The sequence below is a fragment of the Notamacropus eugenii genome, chromosome 7 (assembly GCF_028372415.1).
Source record: "Notamacropus eugenii isolate mMacEug1 chromosome 7, mMacEug1.pri_v2, whole genome shotgun sequence".
NCBI classification, from domain to species: Eukaryota; Metazoa; Chordata; class Mammalia; order Diprotodontia; family Macropodidae; genus Notamacropus; species Notamacropus eugenii.
The window spans coordinates 27,373,034-27,392,330 of NC_092878.1; the positions used below are offsets into that span (position 1 = coordinate 27,373,034).

A 19,297-nucleotide genomic window follows, 5' to 3' on the forward strand; every position below is an offset into this window, starting at 1 on the left:
CGAGAGCCAATCAGCTGGAGCCAATGAGCGCGCGCCCCCGGGGGCGGGGGAGGGGGAGGGAGCGAGGCTGACGTCACCCGAAGCCCAAGCCTCACTCCCGGCGTGCAGTTCTCTAGAACTGGACTAGGAGTGGGTTTGTGGTTTTCCCCCCTGTCGTTCCAGCGCCCTGTATGCCGGCCCCCGTAGTGAGCTTGCCTCCAGGACGCAAAAGAAGGGGCTGCACTTAGGCCTCATTCCTGAGGCGGCCCCGTTTGCATTCCCGGAGCCTGGGCGCCTCGGGCGTCGCCCCTTTAAGGGCCGGCCACCTGGTTCCGGGGGCGGAGTTTCGAGAGCCGAGGGAGGCGCTCGGCGATTCTCACTCGGGGTCTGCGGCCGGCGGCGCGGTCGTCGTTTCCGTGCGCGGCGCTGAAGGGCCGCTCGCTATTGGCTGACCGCTCGGGCCGCCCGCCTCCTCGTGCCCGCCCACAGTCCTCCCTCGGGTCGGCCCGGAGTCTCTGCCTTTCCCTTCCTGACCCCTATCCCTTCCTTCCCTGTCCCTCCCCCCTTCCCTGCTGCCGCCGCTGCCGCCGCCGCCTCGGCCTCGGGAGGAGCTCGTCCGTCTCGGCGATGGGTTCTCGGGCCTCCACGTTATTGCGGGACGAAGAGCTCGAGGAGATCAAAAAGGAGACCGGCTGTGAGTCGGGGCTGCGGCGGGGGACGGGCAGGGCCCCGAGGGTGGGCAGGCAGCCGCGCTCCTCCGGGCCGGGGACGCTAGCGGCCTCCCCGAGGCCGGGCGGCGATCCCGCCATCTCTCCCTCCTCATGCCGTGGCATCCCCCGTGGGGGGTCGGGGAACCTCGCCCAGCGCTTGGTCAGCCGGCGTCGCGAGACACGTCGCCGCGGTCCTCTCCGCGAGCGTGTTCGGCCGGGAGGAGAGGGTGGGCTCGGGTCCGGACGGGCCCCCTCCGCGCCTGAAGCGCTTGTCTTGTCCCGGAATGAGGACGCCTATTTGTGTGGTCCCAGTCCTCGCGTCCTCCAGCTCCTCTTTAAGCTGAACTATGCCCCCGACTGTGCCAGGCAAGCTGGCTCTTCTTAGAGGAGACAGCCCGCTCCGGTGACGTTCCTGAGCGACCTCAGCCACCAGCAGCTGGTGGGCATCCCAGGGTGGGGGTCCGCAAAGCAGCGAGCCCCGGCCAGAAACCTGTCCGGTGTGATGGCTCTGAGGACCCCTCTGTAACAGCCCCCCACCCCCACCCCAGAGATCACCTCTGTGAGAAGGACGCGTAGTTAACCCGTCCACTTGAGTGTCCCAAGGAGTTACCAAACTTGGGTCGCTGGCTGCCCTAATTCCAGATGTATTGGCTTCTGCAGCGACCATCACAATGGCCTTTCGAAATCGGATGTGTTCTAGAAAACCCAGTAAGAATCTGTACTAGGAACCGGCCTAATAAGCGTGTCACCTCATCCTGGACTTAGGGACAATTGAGGGCTTTTAATACTCTACCTTATTGACTTAGATTTAGAGCTTAGAGGTCGTTTAAGGGAGGAAGTTGTCTGATTGCCCGCCATACATAAATGTGATTTGTGGGCCAGTAACATCACCTTTCTAAGTCTTTCTTCACCTGTAAAATGGGGTGGTAATACAGGTTTGTAAAGTATTTGCAAACTTTAAACTGCTGTATAAATGTCAACCATCGTTATTATTTTCGAATCCATTTCCCTCATTTGATCTTTACAGCTGCTATGTGAGGTGATTACTTCAGATATGCTCATTTTCCAGATGGAGAAACTAAGATTCAATGAATCAGTCTCCTAATGCTTGGTTATACAGCTTTCCTAATGTTCAGGTGAAACTTGAATCCAGGACTCTTCTCTGACTCCCAAGTACAGTGTCCTTTCTGTTCTACCCTATTGGATGCCTTTTATGTAGGTTATCTCATTTGAGCCTTGTCATAATTGGGAATTATTGCTACAGGTTTTATCCACATTTTACACATAAGGAAACTTGGCCTTAGAAAGTTTGCTATTCACCCCTGACTGCAGAGCTTGGCTGACTAATAAAATGGAATTCAAACATCCTGATTCTAGATCCAGTGCTTATTCCCCAATACTGGGCTACCTCCTAAGAATTTTATATGAATGCTGGATTGAGTTTTCTAAATAAAACCAACGTGTAGACACAAGCATTGAAACGTTAGTGACATCTGCCCCCAGTATTTGTACTGGCAACAGAGATAGTTCCTGAACTTTAATGACCTGTATGTAAAGCACTGAAAATTTGGAATTGCTAGGATTATAAATTGTCGATAGTCTTCTTTGGGTAAATAAAATACACATCCTGACCTGGACTTTGTTCCACAGTTTAATAGATGCTTAGAGGTGAAAAGGGCCTTAGAGGTTAGATAATCCTATTTCCCACCCATTGCTGGAATCTTTCCCTCCTACCACATTCCTATTAGTCATCCAGCCTCTGTTTAAATACCTTCTGTGAGGTGAAGCTTACTAACTCAGAACCACAGGGTTCTTGGATCTTGAGCAGGAAGTATTGAATAGTTAAATGCTTTTGATTTATAATACTTGTTTGGATTCTTAGCCCCTCATTCTTTTTACGACTGGTTCCAGCTCTAGGGATAGAGACATGGAGTTCTTGAGTGCATCAAGTACTTTTTTACATTTAGCGACTCTGGCCTTTGACCACATTCACAAACCTTTCCTGTCATCATGCCCTATTGTCAATAGACACAAGGAAATAAGATCTTTAGTCATACTCCTGACCCTACCCCACCCCTTGAAAAACATCCACAATATGAGGAAATGTGAAAGGAATCAAGAAGTTGGAGAGAAGATCCTTCCTTTAAAGTGGAGAAGAAACAAGCTTAGAACTGGCCTGTTCCTACCTGATTAAATAAAGAATATGGGGAGAGGTTAAACAACCTGTCCTAGGAACTGATGATACCTATTATGTTTCTGGATCTTAGGATTCCCAGTTTCTCTCCTCCAGTCACCTGTTGGTACAAAGATGTCTAAATCCTCTTAGAAAAAGCTTTCTTTCCTGTCTATCAGAGAATGCATTCAGCATGAAGGGAGTCTGGGCTTCAACAGATGAGAATATAAGTGGTGGGTCAGAAAGGGATCCCAGCTCTTAGGAAGAATTCTGGCTTGCTCTTTGTTAGAACAGGAGTGTCAAATAGAAACAGATTCTTCTGGCAGTTTATTAACTTAGAATACCATAAACTGACATCATGTAGATGGCATACTTATTTATTAAATATTTCCCAAATACATGTTAATCTGGGGAGCTTTGCCTTAAGTTTGACACCTCTGTGTTAGAGGACCCATATAGTGACCTGAGTTCCGGACCAATGTCTCCTTTCAGACAACTTACCGAGTCTCAGAGATGAGATTGGCAGATAGGACATTATGAGAGAGCAGTACAAGACTGTTTATGTTTCTGCTAAGAATTATACAGTACTCTTATGAGGATCTGCTATATGTAGGCAACTAACAAAAATATCCTTATTGAAGTGTATGAAACTAAAGAATAAGCAGTGCTTACGTCTCCTACCCCTAACAGCCACAGGAAAGAATATTCCAAATCATTAATAATAAGAGATATAAAGCTAGAGAGATATATAAAGCAAAACAACTCTGAGGTTTCATTTCACAATCAACAAATTAGCAAAAATTATTCAAGATATGAATGGACAATGTTGGAGGGGCTCTGAAAAGATAGGGACACACACGTCCTGTTGGTACGACCAGGAATTGGTCTAGCCATGCTGGAATGCAATTTGGAATTAATCAAATAAAATAACTGAAATGTCTGTACGCGTTGAGCTAGAGATTCCACTGTTGGCATAGATATCAAGGAGATTCATGATAAAAAGAAAAGCACATTATAAATATTTGTAGTAGGACTCTGTGAGGAATGGTTACTATTACTGTTGTGTAAGAAATAATGGATTCTTGAATACAGAAGAGCCTGGGAAGACTTATGTGGACTTATTTGAAGGAAAGAGGACCAGAAAAATATATAATGAAGACAATATTATAAATAGAAAATTTTCTGCTTCTATGTGGTTTTCATTTTATTTAGAGAGGTTACCAGTGTAGCACATCAGCTGTCTCTCATCCTACCCCTTTCTCCCTCTGCTTACCAACCCCCTTCCTTTTCTAGTTATGTATGGGTACGATATCTTTTTGTCTATCAGTTCTGTGCAAGACAAGAATGATTGTGAGATGGTCTCTGAGAACACCTTGCACTGGAATTGGAAACCATATTCTAAGATTTCTTTTCATAGTTCCAATTTGTTTGGAATTTGTTCAGATGACCAGTTTAGCTGTTGCCCACAATTTGAACCATTGGCATTAGGTAAAAGAGAGATCATTTCCCTTATCATATACCCTGCGTAAAAGCTAATAAATTGATATCTAAAGCCAGGGCAGTGTTGCTTAGTGGCTAAAGCTGACCTCAAAGGCAAGACATTTAACTCTTGCCTGACCTACACTGGCTGTGTGACCGTGAGCAAATCACTTGATTTCTTAGTGCTAGTCTAGGCAATTCTTTTAAGTTGAAAAGAAGATACCTCTTCTTTGGGACCACATTTGGTCTTTATACTTTGGCAGAGTCTCATTCATATTGTTATCACTGGGTGTATTGTTTCCCTAGCTCTACTTATTTGCTTGCCATCAGTTCACATAAGTAAGTCACCATACTTCTTGTTGCTACATTCATGTAACAATTTGTTTAGGCACTGCTCCTTGAATGATGGGCCTTTTGTTTGTTTCCAGTTTTTGATTACCACTAAAAGTATAGCTATAAATATGTTAGTGGAGGGGGGGAGCCTTTCTTTTTTTCAGTGACAATCTTGGCATGTATGCTTAGCCGTGGAATCTGTGAGTCAAGGGTTATGGACAATTAGTTGCTTGCCTTGCTCATTCCAAGTTGCTTTCCAGAACGGTCGGACCACAGTTCCACCCACAAGCAATAATTTGCCTGTCTTTCCAGAACCACTCTCACATTGACTATTGTCACCATTTGTCATCTTTGCCAGTTTTCTGGATATTGGACAAAAATTAGGAGTTGTTTTGATTCGCTTTCTCTTGCTATTAGTAATTTCAAGCATTCTTTCTTTTGGTTGTTAATAGTTTGCTGTTCTTTTGAGAACTATTCCTTTGACTACTTGTGTTTTCACTTTTATTCTTATATATTTCTGTGAGTTTTCTATCTATCTTGGATACTGAATCCTTGTCAGAAATCTGATATAAAGATTTTTTCTGCTATCTGCTGCTTCCCTTCTTATCCTAGATGTGTTCATTTTGTTTGTGCAAAAGCTTTTCAATTTCCTGTAATCAATGTGACCTATTTTATTTTTTGTAATTGCCTCTATCTCTTGTTTGGCTAAGAATTCATCACCTACCCATAGTTGTAAAAGTTATATGATCTGCTTCTCTTCTAACGTTATGGTATTTATCTTTAATACTTAGGTTATGTATCCATTTTGAATTTATTATGAAATATTTCCCTCTTGTATTTTCATTGATTTGCTCTCCCTTCTCCTCACAGTACTTTGTATGTACCAGGAATTTGATAACTAATTGAAATACATGTATCTCTAGGTTAAACATGCTTGTGAAACATATAATTAAGAGGAAAGTTAACAAATGTTAAATTACTCTCACAAATTGTGTAATTCCCACCTACCATTCAGACATAACTTTATAGCAGTGTTCTGCAAGAATGTGAAAAATGTAAAACAATGTAAAAAATCAATAGACTAATAAAGAATGCAGGTCTATTTTGCTACTTTCTAGTGAAAGCGGAGAATAGCTTGAAGGCAGAGACAAAAAAATCTATTTTTAGGGCAGTGAAGTTTTTATGTGGAGAAGCACCAGTTTTACAAACAGTACTGCGTTGTGTTGAAAAAGCTGAACCCATACAGGATGCTGGTGTTGTGATTCTTGTTCTTTCCACCACCACAAGCTTTCCATGGACAAAGGTGTTTGGATAATTAAAGAAAGCTCCTAGCTCCAAGTATTGTCTCACCTCCCACCCAGGACCTCCTTTTTGTTCATGTCATATTAGCGGGGCCCTTGGGGGTGAGGCGCAGTATAAATTTTGGAAATGCTGGACTTGGAGTCAGGAAGAGCTAGATTCAGATTTCTGCTCTCATGAACTAGTCACTTAATCTCAGCTTCAATTTTCTTATCTGTAGAATAGAGAACTGTTAGGCCATATAGCATAACTGCCATGTAAGTGGTAAAATTTCAGTATTAGAGGAGTTAGTCACTTCTTTCACTGGACGAGTATTATTTAATTTTTATTTGCATGTTAATTCAGGATAAATATAGAAATAAGTTTTTATTTTTGTTCCTTACCTCCCTCCCTCACTTTTGTTTATCCTCTTTGTACTATTATGTACATATTATGTATATTTGTACTATTAGGCACTATGCCTCCTGCTACTTAATGCTATTGCCTCTCCCCTTAAAAGTAACACAGTAACACAGCATTCACTTTTCAAATTGCTTAAAAGAACATTCAGTAAAGAAAATGGAAATCTATGCCCTTTGATCCAGGGATTCTGCTGGCAGGTGGGCATGTACCTCAAAGACATTAGTGACAAAAAGAGACTCTTTATATCTTCCAAAATATTTCTGTAGCAACCATTTTTGTACTACCAAAGAACTGGAAACAAAATAGATTCCCACACTTTGGAAGTTAGACAGATGTATACATTGAAATGTACTGTAAGAAATGATGAGTGTGATTAATGCAGAGAAGCCTAGAAGCATAGATAAGCTGATGCAGAGTGAAGGAAGCAGAACCAGGAGAACAATATTCACAATTATTCCAATAGCGTAAATGGAAAAAAACAACAAAACTAAGATTTGTCCCCAAAAACGAGATATGTGAAGATAACTCCTTCTGTTCCTTTGCAGAAATAGGGGACCATGGGTGTGAGGTATTAAATAATATCAGATTTTAAAAATATATCAGTTTTCTAGAATCTTTTTTCTTCTTTTCTTCAAACTTTATTGTAAGATATGGAATATAATGAGAAATATAGGTGTTATTTTGTAAAGATATCAATGAAAAACTTTTTAAGGTCCATTCACTGTGCATATGGTGTAAGACTTATGGTAAATTGGTTAGTTTTGCTGAATTTTTTCTTTATTTAAGTGATCATTCTCTGGGGGAGAGTGTGGGGGACAACAATAGGAAATGTGTATGATATGAAAACAAGACAATAAAAGTTTAATTTTAAAAAGACAGGCCATTCCATGTTAGATGTGTAAGTCAGGAAGGTTTTCCAGACCCATTTTCCTTCTTGTAAAGAGCACAAGATCTGAAGTCAAAGGACCAGTGTGTTAGTCCCAACTTAGCCACTTTTAGCTGTATGGCCATGACCAAGTCTCTGAGCTGAATTTTTTCATCGTAGTATGGGACCTAGTAATTTGTCTTTCCTACTTCCTAATAATGTATATGATATACTTTGTAAGTCTTAAGGTGTTATGGAAATATGAGCTACTATTATTTTATAGTATGAATGTTTTATTAGAGCAGATGAAAAAGGTCTTTCCCTCAGTGACCATGATATTCCCATTTATATTTTATGTATTAAATATTTCCATTTATGCTTCATAAAGAAGCAACTTTACACAAGCTACTGAGAGTCTTCCTTTGGTAACCAAGAATGGTGTTGCTGTCAGGCAGTTGTCCTTAGTTAAGAGAAAAGAGTTAACAGGAAACACAGTAGGGATTGAGTTGATGCCAGTAACTTCTTGGACTTCAGCTCCTTTTAGGGGTAGTTTGGAGTTGTGCCCAAATTACTCCCACCTCCTTTTTACCCTCCTAGTGTGTGCTTTGTGTTCACTGTTAGAGTAGACTTGGCAGCCAGCTCAAAGACTAGTATTATCATTTAAGTTCCCAAAGGCCTTTGTGACAGTTTCAATAGTGAACTGCCTTTGGAATCCAGGAAATAGGTCTTGAATGACTTTCCACTGGAGAATGTTAAATATTGACACTTGCTTGTGTATTTCCCCGGTACTTCCAGTACTTTGCACATAGTAGGTGTTCAATAAATATTTGTTGAATGAATGGCTCTGATCCAGTATGAAGATATAGTTCAAGGTATTTGTCTTTAAATAAAAATTAACAAGATCTTTTAAAATTATGAAGTGGTCAGTTGTGAAAGACTGATCCATTTTCTAAGTTATAGTGTATATTGTTTGCCCTACGAATGCTTTTTGGGGGGATGGAGAAGGTCATCTCAAAAGTATCGCAGAGAGGTTTGTCCTAAGTATGAGAGACTTACACAGAAGAATAACTTTGGTTTGTTTAGTTCATCTTCCAAAAGGAAGCAACCTCAGATGCCTGATGTTGGATTGGGATATAAGACTGAGTCCTGCTGGCAATTATGTGTGTGTGTGTGTATATGTATGTATATATATATGTATATATATGTATGTATATTATATACACATATAATATATTATACACACAATTATGTATAATAATTGGAATTATGTATTCCAAGCACTTCTATATCCTGGAATTCTAGTGATGATGGTGATTGAAGGAATAGAGAAGGAAAACCATCATTGTTAAGTGGTTGATAAGGCCTTTTTTAAACTTTTTTCCTCATTTCTAAAATGGGGATAAGACCCAAACATTCACAGAGTTGTTTTAAGGATCAGTTCAAATAATATAGACTCTTCTGATTTTGTCAGAGGGAGCCGTTATATATGTTCAAATATGGGTAGAAGGTTATTTTTGACTTCTTGTCTATCCCCTGATCTCTTCAAATTGCTGTACACAAACCAGCATGTAAGAATAAAACCTAAAGAAGCCTGTTATCATCCTGATAATAACAGCTGTTCTGTGATCTGCCAAATTTTGCCCTGCTCACTTTTCTACATTCCCTTATTTTTTATCTTCATTTTCAGGTGGGCTTTTTTTTCTGGGGTATGACTAAATATTTTAAAACCTATGCCTCAATTCAGCCACCATCTCTGGTAACATCTAACCTTTCTGGGGTTAAACTGTAACAAAGTCCAAGCTTACCACACCCTCCTTTTCTCCTTTGTTATTTTCCCTACCTTTTCTGCTACCTTATTTTTCCTGATTGGCTCAAAAAGACCATTTTTCGGGATTAATTTTGTGAAGTTCTTTGAGCTTTTGTCATTTGATTGTGACAAACCTTGTTTGTATTCTGCATTTACTTTTCTGTCTACATCTTCTCCTTCCTGTAATAGGATGTAAGCTCTTCAGGGGTAGAGACTGTTTCATTGTTATCTTTTATTTTAACCCCAATACATAGTGCATAGATACTTCATAAATACATACTGAATGGATGTTGGCATGCCCTTTCATTCCCTAATTACCTTGGGCTCTTGACTTTTTGAGGAACTCTACACTGCTTATGCTCAGTCAAGAAAAAGGATTCTTAATCTTAGGCTAGTTGTAAGGCTGTGACTATTCTTTACTTTTCCCAGGGGGAGTGATAAGTCTCAAATGACTGGTAAATGAATAAACTTGACTTAAGAGATAGAGAATCTACTTTTTGTTCCTCAATCTTTAATACTTCATCACTTAGTCATTCACCAAACACCAAACTGATAAATGGATTTGTGTTTATAAATTCAACAGGTATGTTATTAAAATCTCTCAATCAGTAAGAACATAGAGACCCTTTAAGTTTCATTTTTTTAAAGAGCATCTGAGTTTATGTGGGAAACAGAACCTTATCGAGTGTATTTATGACATGTAGGTTTTTGAACCCATGTATTCCCACTTACAGGCTTGGAACACTGAGTTAATCTGTTAGTAGGTTAGCCCTTCACCAGCTGAAGTTTGGTGCACGTCTGTGGCCAGATTTGATTGCATTTGATGCAGCTCAGATTTTCTTATTCCTTTTGTTTCATTATCTTTACACACCTGAAAACTTACTTATTAACTTATTTGGCCATATAGTGGCAGATTAGTTGCAAGGCTCCCTAAAGGAAAAATGAGGCAACTTGTGTGTAATTACATACTGATGGAATCAGGAAGAATGCGTTAGATTGGTCCTAAAATGTTACACAATATAGTATTTTAGTTTTGTGTTTAACTTTGTGGAGGTGAAGACCACTGCATATTCATCTGAATCTACTTTTGTATTCCTTAGTTTCCCATAGTCAGATCACCCGTCTGTACAGCCGGTTTACCAGCCTGGACAAAGGAGAGAATGGGACTCTCAGGTAAGCACTGCCTTTCTTCGTTGACTGAACACCATTTCCAGGTGTTCCCTTAACTGCTGCCATAATAGTGAGAGCAGACTAGACAGTCATTGATCATACAAAGAACTAGCCCTCCGTGAACAATGGCTTCTCTGCATCCTCCCCATCGGGATCTAGGCATGCTTGGCCAGTGAGGTTAGCTAGTCACAATCATTTATTGGTTGTCTTTGTACTTTTCTTTGTGTTTCAGCTCAACTATTTGACTGTTTTTTAATCACCATCTGGGTACGAAATATGTGGTGTATGGCTTGTCTAAGCTTGTGTAAGCCTGATTGTTCAATTTCCCCATAGCAGGCTTTCTGTGCCTGTTTTCATATGCTAACATGATGTTGTTAAGCACCATTTCTCACTGATGTTTGTCTTATTGAACTCAAGTGAATGAGCACTCCCTCTGATAGCCATTCATCTTCTTCCCAAGCTCTGGGTAGATAACACATTTAAACTGGGTTTTTTTGGAGGCTTGCCCAAAGAAGTTCTCTGCACCAGGGTTCTGATACAATCAGTGGAATATAATACAGGATTGAGGGTGCAGAAAGAATTTTTAATACTGTAGTCTCTGGAAATAAATTATAAAGGGGAAAAGCCTGATCCATAAGACTACTCAGAGGAATGTCCTGATGTCAGAGAAGGCTATAAATTCATTAAAACTAAGTTTCAAAACCTAATATTCATTGTATGTGAAGAGTCATCTGGTTAAAAATCCTGGCCTGATTCTCTGTCCCCAAACACAATTTAATAACCTCTTTAAGTTTAGAGATTAAGTAGCAGTCCTCAATTAAAATATAAACCACTTCGAAAAGGGCTAGCCTGCTTCAAGCCAGCTTCAGACTAGTTATTTCCTTTTTCCTTTGTGTGAGACAAGCTTTTTTTTCAGTGTTTATGTGAAAATACCTGGTTCCTCCCTTACTAGTTTGCATTGCCCCCAAGTAACAATAGGAATACCAGAATCTTTGTTTAAAAAAAACATAAAGGGCACAGGCAGCTCCTCCACTGAAATCTTAGCCTTTGTTCTTTTCATCGTAGTATGCCAAGATCTTCTGAAAAAGGTTCCAGGCAGGAAAGTAGAATTCACCCAGGGAGAGTAGCTGACTGTACCCACCCAGTATGTGGTGCAGGGTGCACTATCTGTGACCTTCACGTGGCCTTGAATCTTCCTTCTGTGGGCATTAAGTTCAATTGTGGCCCAAATTCATAGAATTTATGTTAATCCCTTCTCTCTCTTTCATGTGTTTTATCTTTTCTAATGAAAGTTATAGGCATGACAGACTCAGGTGCCCATCACAATAGTTTCTATCATATTTTATCAGTATAAAATGCTGCACATCTACAACCTCACTGAATCCTCCCAACATTCCTAACTGACAGGTAGCATAAGTATTATTTTCTCTCTTTTGCAGATTAGAAAACTGAGTCTCAAAGAAATCGGTTGACTTGCCTAAGGTTGGATAGAGAATAATAAGCTGAGGTGATGCCTTAGGCTGGTGCCAGGCCCACTGCTATTTCTAAATTCAGCTTTTCTGAAACATAGTTAATGTTAGTAGATAGTTCTTGCTTTGTGTGAGACACAGTGCTAGCCTCTAAGATACAAAAACAAAAATGAAAAATGGTTCTCTCCCTCAAATAGCTTACATTCTACTGGGAAAAGGAGTGTGTAAAACAGGTGTAAGTAAATAGAGGGTAATTTGATGAAGGAGAAAGCACTAACTAGGGCAATCAGGAAAAGCTTCCTGGAGTTGGTGCAGCAGAGCCGAGCCTTAAAGGAAGCTGAGGCTTCTGAGACCTGGGTAGGAGAGGGAAGTGTGGTCAAGGTCTGTGTAAATGCTTCGAGAGAGCAGAGGAGGCCAAGTTTGGGAGAACAGCAAGGAGGCTGCTTTGGTTGGAACATAGATTACATGAAGGGAAGAATAATCTGAAATGAATTTTTTTTAAAGTAGGCTAGAGCTAGGTGATGAAGAGTTTTAAATACCAGGCTTTAAAGGAGAAGCTTGTATTTTATCCTAAAAGCAACAGGGATACACTGAGGTATTTGAGAAGGGAACGGACATGGTCAACTTGTATTTAAAAAAGTTTTTTTGGCATCAGGTGGGGACAACCTGCCTGATAAATAACTGGATGTTATAATAGTCCAAGTGAAGTGTAATAGGGCCCTGAATTTATGTGTGGGCTGTGTGAGTAGGAATAGGTGTTGAGTTTGAGAAATATGGGAGTGGGGTCGTTAAGTTCTGGCAACTGATTGAATATGACAGGAATGAGTTGAGGGTGATAGAAGTTGCAAACCTATGCAATTGCAAAGATCATGATACCTTCCTCAGAAATAGGGAAGTTTGCTAATGCAACCAAGATTAGGAGGGAAGCAGAAAATTGGGAAAGAATTTTTGCAACTAGTGCCTGTGATAAAGCCCTCATTCCCAAAATATATAGAGAACTGAGTCAAATTTACAAGAATACAAGCCATTCCCCAATTGATAAATGGTCAAAGGATATGAACAGGGAGTTCTCAGAGGAAGAAATTAAAGATATCTATAGTCATATGAAAAAATGCTCTAAATCACAATTGATTAGAGAGATGCTAATCAAAACTACTCTGAGATACCACATCACACCTATCAGATTGGCTAACATGACAAAACAGGAAGATGATAAATGGTGGAGATGTGGGAGAGTTGGAATACTAATTCATTGTTGGTGGAGCTGTGAACTGATCCAACTATTCTGGAGAGCAATTTGGAACTATGCCCAAAGGACTACAAAAATGTGCATACTCTTTGACCCAGCAATATCACTTCTGGGACTCTATCCCAAAGAGATCATAAAAATGGGAAGGGGTCCCACATGTACAAAAATATTTATAGCAGCTCTCTTTGTGGTGGCCTAAAATTGGAAATCAAGGGGATGCTCATCAATTGGGGAATAGCTGAACAAGTTGTGGTATATGAATGTAATGGGATACTATTGTGCTGTCAGAAGTGATGAACAGGAAGACTTCAGAGAGGCCTGGAAAGACTTATATGAACTGATGCTGAGTGAAAGGAGAAGAACCAGGAGAACTTTGTACACAGCAACAACCACAGTGTGCAAGGAATTTTTCTGGTAGACTTAGTACTTCATTGCAATGCAAGGACTTAAAAAATTTCCAATGGACTCTTGAGGCAAAACACCTTCCACATCCAGAGAAAGAACTATGGAATTGGATCTCAGACGGAAGCAGACCATTTTCTTTTGTATTATGTTTTGTTTTATGGTTTCTCCCATTCATTTTAATTCTTCTATGCAACATGTATTTAATAGAAATGTACGTGTAGAAGCTATATAAGATTGAATGCTGTCTCAGGGAGGGATTGGGGAGGGAGGAGGGAATGAGAGGGAGAGAGTGGAAAAAAAATCTTAAGATATATGGAAGTGATTGTCGAACACTGAAAACAAATAAAATAATTTTTAAAAAAAGAATTTGGGAACTTTGGAGAAAGGGCTGGTTGTTTGAAGGGAAAACTGCTCTAGGACTTTTGGATAGATTTGGGAGACTTCAATCTAAAGTTTAATTCAAGAGAGAAGAAAAAAGATTATAAGACAGAACTTTGAGAAGCACCACAGTGAAGGAGTAGGAAATGAGGAATGATTTAGGAAGCAAAACTGGGGAAGGAATGGTCAGGCAGATTGGGAGAAAACCAGGAGAAAGTGATATCATGGAGGCCAAGGCCAGAGAGAGTAGCAGAGAGGACGTGGTCAGTAGTGTGGCCGCAGCTCCTGAGAAATCCAGTAGAATAAGGACTGAAAAGCACACAGCAGATTCATCAGTTAAGAGGTCCTTGGTAAACTGACTAGATTGCAAGGGGGTGAGAGGTGAATGAGGGATAAAGAAGTAAAAACAGTGAATATAGATGGCTGTTTTTAGGAGTTTGGCTAAAAAAGGAAAGAATGAATGAATGGACTTTTATTAAGTGCGTACTATATGCCAAGTACTACTAGGTGCTAGAGATATAAATACAAAATTAGGAGTCCCTGCCTTTAAGAAGCTTACATTTGATTGTGCAAAACAACAGGTACACATTGAAATATGCAAAAACGTGTGTGTGTGTGTGTGTGTGTGTGTGTGTGTGTGTGTGTGTGTGTGTGTGTGTGTGTGTATGAGATAATTAAGGAGGAAGCATCAGCAACTAGGGGTCAGGAAAGGCTTCATTGAGGAGATGGAAATTAAGGGAGTTAAAAACTCTTAAGATGCAGAAGTGAGGAAGGAATGCATTCCTGGCATAGAAACAGCCAAAGCAAAGTCACAGAGATGTCACCTGTGAGGAGCTGCAGAAATGTCTACATTTCATTAGACCAAAGATTTGATAAATGAGAGTGACCTATAATGTAAGAGATGTAGATTCAGATCAGATTGTCAAGGGCTTTAATGACCACGCTGAGGAGTTTCTGTGGCAGTTAAACGGAGCATGGATTTGCATGAGGAGATTTCAGGCAGGCAGACAGATTTTGAGACCAGAATGCCTAGGAGAGCTGGTCAGGGATGAGTATCATGGGAACTGTACACAGGTGTCTTCCTGGCTTGACAGTCTTGAGTCTAAATCTCCCCTGTTTTGAATAGCTTTAAGGGTCTGTGTCCTTGCCAGGTAAACTCTTCCTTAGGCTTGCTGAGTATTTAAAAAGCCTCTTAGACATAAATCACTATACAGCTTAATTTGATTGCTGCTGATCAGCTGACTCCTGTTGAAAAATATTCGTTGGAAATTTTTAGTTGCTGTTATTTATAAGCTAGGAAAATAGACCATCTGTCCTGGTGGTAAATGTTTACCTGCTAGATAGGGTAATCTCCTTAAGTTTCTTTTAGTCCTGCTTTTTTTTTATTGTACTCTAGTGTCAGGCCACTGGATCCAGATGACTCAGGAGAAGAAAGTGAGGCTGGTGACCTTGCACAGCCTCCCTCACTCTAAGTCAACTGCAAGTCATGTCATCATCTTGATGCCATGGTCCTCTTCCAGAACGAAGGACAGACACAACCATTGTCAGACTTATGTCAGAATCCTCCAGTAGCTTCAGCTTCCCCCCAATTTCCAAAACAAAGATGGAATGGTAATAAGGACTTCCATTTGTAAATATTAATAAAGATAAATTAACCCACTCAGCTTTGAAATTTCTCCCTGGGGCTGAGTTTATTTGGCAAGTGAGTGTAAACTCATCTAACTGTGTTTATCCACAGGCCCCAGCAGTGCTTCACATCCATCCACCCTGAACCTCTTAAGACATCATCGTCCCACTTTAACTCCCTCCCTGCTTTCCACCTCTTGGTGTGGTAATAGTAATCAGATCAATACTACTGTGGCTACTGGAAAGGATGTGATAACCTTCCAGCTCCACTTACCAATATCCCGGTGACCACTGATGACAACTCATTTTCCTCACCCGCCCTCCCTATTAAATTGTCAGGTCCTTGAGGACGAGGACTGCGTCCTTGTGCAGCTGTCCCACGTAGTTGCTGTTTGAATGCTTTTTCATTCATTCAAACTCAAGTACTGATAAATATTGTATAAAACTCCAAGAAAGGTTATTACGATTAATAAACTCTCAGCTATTTAAACATGGGGATGAAATATAAGTTAGAAGATCTTTGGCTTAGTTGAGTCAGAAAGCCTAGCATTTTGTTCCTTTCCCAGAAGTGTCTGTTACCTTTAGCTATCATTTTATCCTTCTGTGGTTTAGATGCCTTGTATGTAAAATGAAGATAACCCTTGGTCCCCTTATTTTGACAGGGTTTTGGGGTTGAATGAGATGACAGAATCATTTAATAAACTAGAAAATGTTCTGTACGTAGCAGATATTTAGTACATTTTTATGGAAATATTGCCATATTATACAAATGTAAGGTGAACATTACTGCTATTGTTAGGAACTATACAGAGGCTTAGTTTTCTTAGCCAAGTGTGACTATTAGAAGAAATAGGGTGAAGGGAATTTTACCTTTTTTATTGAGTATGAAATAATCTAATGCATTAGCTTCCCATGGAGGCAAATAGGTGAATAATTGACAAAAACATAGTGTCCAAGAAAACAATTTGGGTGTTTGGATTTGAGCTACAGATAAGAAAAATGTTGGCCATTTGGTGAGTAGATGGATCTATATGCTTAGACACTTGCTTATCTGATCCAGAGCCTTAAACTAAAATGGGAGGGGAATGGAGACAACTACTAGACTAAAACCAAAAAAATAATGTGCTTTTTGAAGAAGGAACAATAATGAAAGGTTGTAGTAATTCACAGATGGTAATAATGGGAAAGAAAGACAAATTATTTTCATATCCACAGACCAATGTAGTAATGCAAATTGTGGGAACAAGTTCAGATAGAGATCTTAAAGCAAAGAGATAAATTTTACTTCCTAGACTTCACTAAGATGCAGTGGGATTCAACTCATAACTAGGTATGGGCAAAAAAAAAAGCCATACTTTGCAGAAAGGGAATACTTCAAAAAGACTGGAATAGCTATACATGTTGCTCATAAATGAACTCATATTTTTAAATATAATAGAAGTCAGCAATGAGATATTACATAGCAAAAAGAATTACTTCTCTATGAAAATTCAGATACCTGGGGGAGGAAGTGTGGTAGCTATTATATAGGTGAAAGAAAGAGCCAAAGAGTTCTTAAGAAAGAAGAGCCAAAAGTGATTTCAGAATTAGAATCAACTATAGGGACCCGGCTAAAAAAAGGAATTGGATTCTGAATTCTTCCTACAGATTGCAAAACTGACACAAAGTCAATATAGTTAGCATTAGTATTTATATAACAAAAACCATGTAGCTACTAAATTCTTGATTTGCTTTACCTTTTATTTTATCTTTCAGAAGGTAGAAACAATAAGAATTGGTATCACAGATCTGATTTTGACCAATAAGGAAGAACTGGTAGGAGAAACAAAAATTAAGAGACTTAGTTAGAATGCTGGTTTAGAGTTTATAATCAGTGAGGAGATTGCCCAACATAGGATACATGGTATATGGTATTCATCGGATTTTAGGAGAGTAGATTTTGAGAATTCAGAGAAAGGTAGATAAGATTTAATTTGAGACTGTAAAAAAGAGACTCGCTTGAAAGGGATAGGAGACAAAATTGTGCATAAGTCCTTTGAATGGGAAAGGGGGTGGGGGTGGAGATACAGATACTCTAGATACTCTGTGATATTATTGGTATAGCAAACCAGCAATGCATGGTGGCTGCCTCTAGCACTAAGAGCCTATGACTAGCCCCAGATATGTCAGAAGTCGAACTTGAACCAAGGTTTAAAGCAGGGATAGGCAAACTATAACCTGCCTGACACATACTTTTTTTTGTGCAGCCAGCAAGCTAAGAATCATTTTTACATCTTTAAATAAGATTTTATTGCATTTAAAAATGTAAAACCCATTGTTACCTGAGGAGGGAGGACGTGGCCCTCCTGCCATACTTTGCAGAAAGGGAATACTTTAAAAAGACTGGTATAGCTACACATGTTGCTCATGAATTAACTCATATTTTTAAAGCAGACACAGAAAAGATGGTAAGTGGAACAGATAAATGAAGGTGAGTGAAAAAGCATAGCATATTCTTTGGAAAAGAGCATCAGCAACATTAGAGCCTAGATCAGATTGAAGTACAAAAAGTACCTTTTTCAAAGCTCTTTTGGAATCAAGAGGAGGAGCATGAACAAAGTCAGACTGGGGAGCAGGATAGAATGGCATCTGCCCTTTTCTTCGTCAAGGAGAATGAGCTTCAGAATGGGGAGGGTAGAATAAACATGGTTAACAAGTAACTGAAATCCAAGGTGAGTGAAATAAGAGAGCACGTACTTGCATTCTGTTACACTTGCAATGCTGATGAGTCATAATACTGAAAACACAGTGTTCTTTAAGGAATCAAAGAAAATTGGGGAGTTGCCATGGGACTGGAGACGTACAAGCATAGCTCTATTTTTCCAGAAGGGGAAAAAGATAAACTACAGACCAACGAAATGAATGTTAGTTTCTGGAAAAATTTTGGAACAGATTGTTAAAAGGATAACTTGTGAACACTTTGGCCAAGTCACTACTTTGAATCCCTGTCTCAACTCCAGGTGTGTTAGACTACATGGTCTTTGAAGTTCCTACGAACTTGAAGTTTCTGATCCTGAGATCTCAGAATACTGAAACAATAGGTGATTTGTCATAATAATGGCTGGCATTTATGTAGCACTTTAAAATTTGCAAAGTGAGTTACAAATAGTATCTCATTTGGTCTCTCCAACAACCCTGGAAGACAGATGCTATTATTAATTTCATTTTGCAGATGAAGAAACTAAGACAGAAAAGGGTTAAGTAATTTGCCTAGAATCACAGCTATGCAACTGAACAGAGATCTTCCTGACTCCTGACGCTGCATGCTATCAAATGGACCACCAACTGCATCTACCAAAATGAAATCTAGGTTTAAAAAAAAAATCAACTCTACAGCTATAGAATTAAGAAGACCAACTAAAAGACAGTTTGGATGAAACAGACCTGAGAGTTTTATTGAATTTCAAACTTAATAAAAATCTCCAGTTTGGTGCCACAGTTGAATCCCTACCCCATAGGATGTGGGACTTATGTGCACCGGTGGTCCAGGGCAGTTATAAGTCCAGAGAGAAAGAACTTTCTTTTGTTTCTTTTTGTTTATTTTTTTTTAAGAGAAATAAAACTGTTAGCTGGAGTAAGTAAACAAGTTGTAGAGTTTGGTGAAGCCAGAATCCATAGAACCCAAGAGGCTCAGCATGAAATCGTTGATAGTCAATAAACATTTGTTAACTTTCTACTGTGTCAGCCACTGGAACACAAGAAAAACAAAGTGTCTGCCTTCAAGGAGCTTGTAATTGAATGAGGGTAAGGGGAGAGAGAAATAACACACAAAAGGAAAGTGGGAGAAGGGTGTGCCAGAAGGTACCCAGAGCAGGGACATAATGTTGATGTTTTGTGGTATCGAAACCAAGCAGAGCAGCAGGCAAAATGGAAAGTTCTGAGCCCTCTCATGGGAAGGTTTTGGGAGCAGAGGC

The 19,297-nt window shown here is 39.9% G+C and overlaps 1 protein-coding gene across 1 annotated transcript in view; it reads left to right on the plus strand.

Moving 5' to 3' along the window:
- Nucleotides 1-47: 47 nt before the first annotated feature.
- The window catches only part of CHP1 (calcineurin like EF-hand protein 1), a 46,330-nt gene continuing 27,080 nt past the window's right edge, over nt 48-19,297 (plus strand). Inside the window, exons 1-2 of the mRNA XM_072622747.1 lie at nt 48-673; nt 10,148-10,220. Of these exons, the coding sequence (XP_072478848.1) occupies nt 607-673; nt 10,148-10,220 (140 nt within the window). The 5' untranslated portion in view covers nt 48-606. The remainder of the gene's footprint in view (nt 674-10,147; nt 10,221-19,297) is intronic.